Here is a 1,092-nt window from a genome sequence, read left to right on the forward strand (position 1 = left end):
TATAGCAACAATATACATACATGTATACATTATAGAGACAATTAGGATAAAAAGGAAGAGATAATCGTTTATAGAACGAGAGTAAGATGCCTAACGTATCCTACGAATAGAAAAGAAATGCTTAAATAAGAATCCGAGTACGACGGAGAGAAAGATCCAATCTCGCACGAGAAATTCAACTATTCAAGTATGTAAAAAAAAATCCTTCTCTTCAAGTCGGTGGGAGAGTCCGTCCCCTCTCCCTAAAACATTCTCCTGTCTTTTCGTTCGACATATATAAATTAACGTGTTCCGGGTCCAAAACTCTTCGTTGTTCTCCGTGCTCTTGGAAACGTCTTCGTCTATATACGTATTGTCGAGAAAGAACGAAAAAAAAAAAAAAAAAAAAATGAAACGTATACCAAAGAGTGTGAGGACCCCCAAAAAGCTTCTTTAGATCTTTAAGTTCTCGAAGTCGCTGAGAGTGCTGCTGATCCTGTTGAAAACGGGCAGCCTCGACTCGGCGTTCGGTGATAACGGGGACGGTGTCCTTGGCGAGAGTTCGTCAGAGCCGAGAGGACTGCAAACGCTGTTCGTTCGTGGGCTAGGGCTTTGTCTCGTCGCGAGAAGCCCGAAATCCTGGCCGAAACTGAATGGCGTGGTTGGTAGACTTGCCACCGATGTTTGTTGACTGCAATCGTCACTAAAGAAGCTCACCATCGAGTTTGTTGGCGATTGACTGAGGCTGGACGACGGTGAGATCGAGTCTCCTGTGCTGCCAAGAGAGAAGGTCGGGCTGAGATTCAACGGCTTCGGTCTAGTCGCGCCGATAACCGAGCTAACAGTCGTTGAACCAGTCTGATGATGATGGTGATGGTGATGGTGGTGATGGTGGTGTTGACTGGTCGTCAAGCTCAGCGAATTCGTTCTAAGCAATGGCGGTGGGTTGTACGCGTTCGTGCTGCTGCACAAGCTCAACGAGTTCGTTCTCATGAGGTTAGGGGTCGCTGCAGCGGCGACCGCTGCTACCTGCGGAGAAGCCGCAATCTGCTCGAGCAAACTAACACTACTGTTGTTTGGATTTACGTTCGAACCACCGTTGCAGGTATTTCC

General features: G+C 47.2%; 1 protein-coding gene across 1 annotated transcript in view; it reads right to left on the reverse strand.

Annotated features, from left to right (window-relative positions):
- Nucleotides 1-258: 258 nt before the first annotated feature.
- The window catches only part of LOC108573381 (zinc finger protein 36, C3H1 type-like 1), a 28,542-nt gene continuing 27,708 nt past the window's right edge, over nucleotides 259-1,092 (reverse strand). Inside the window, exon 2 of the mRNA XM_017935821.1 lies at nucleotides 259-1,092. This exon is cut by the window's right edge and continues 492 nt beyond it. Within this exon, the coding sequence (XP_017791310.1) occupies nucleotides 433-1,092 (660 nt within the window). The 3' untranslated portion in view covers nucleotides 259-432.

Source organism: Habropoda laboriosa, unplaced genomic scaffold (assembly GCF_001263275.1).
Source record: "Habropoda laboriosa isolate 0110345459 unplaced genomic scaffold, ASM126327v1 scaffold146, whole genome shotgun sequence".
NCBI classification, from domain to species: domain Eukaryota; kingdom Metazoa; phylum Arthropoda; class Insecta; order Hymenoptera; family Apidae; genus Habropoda; species Habropoda laboriosa.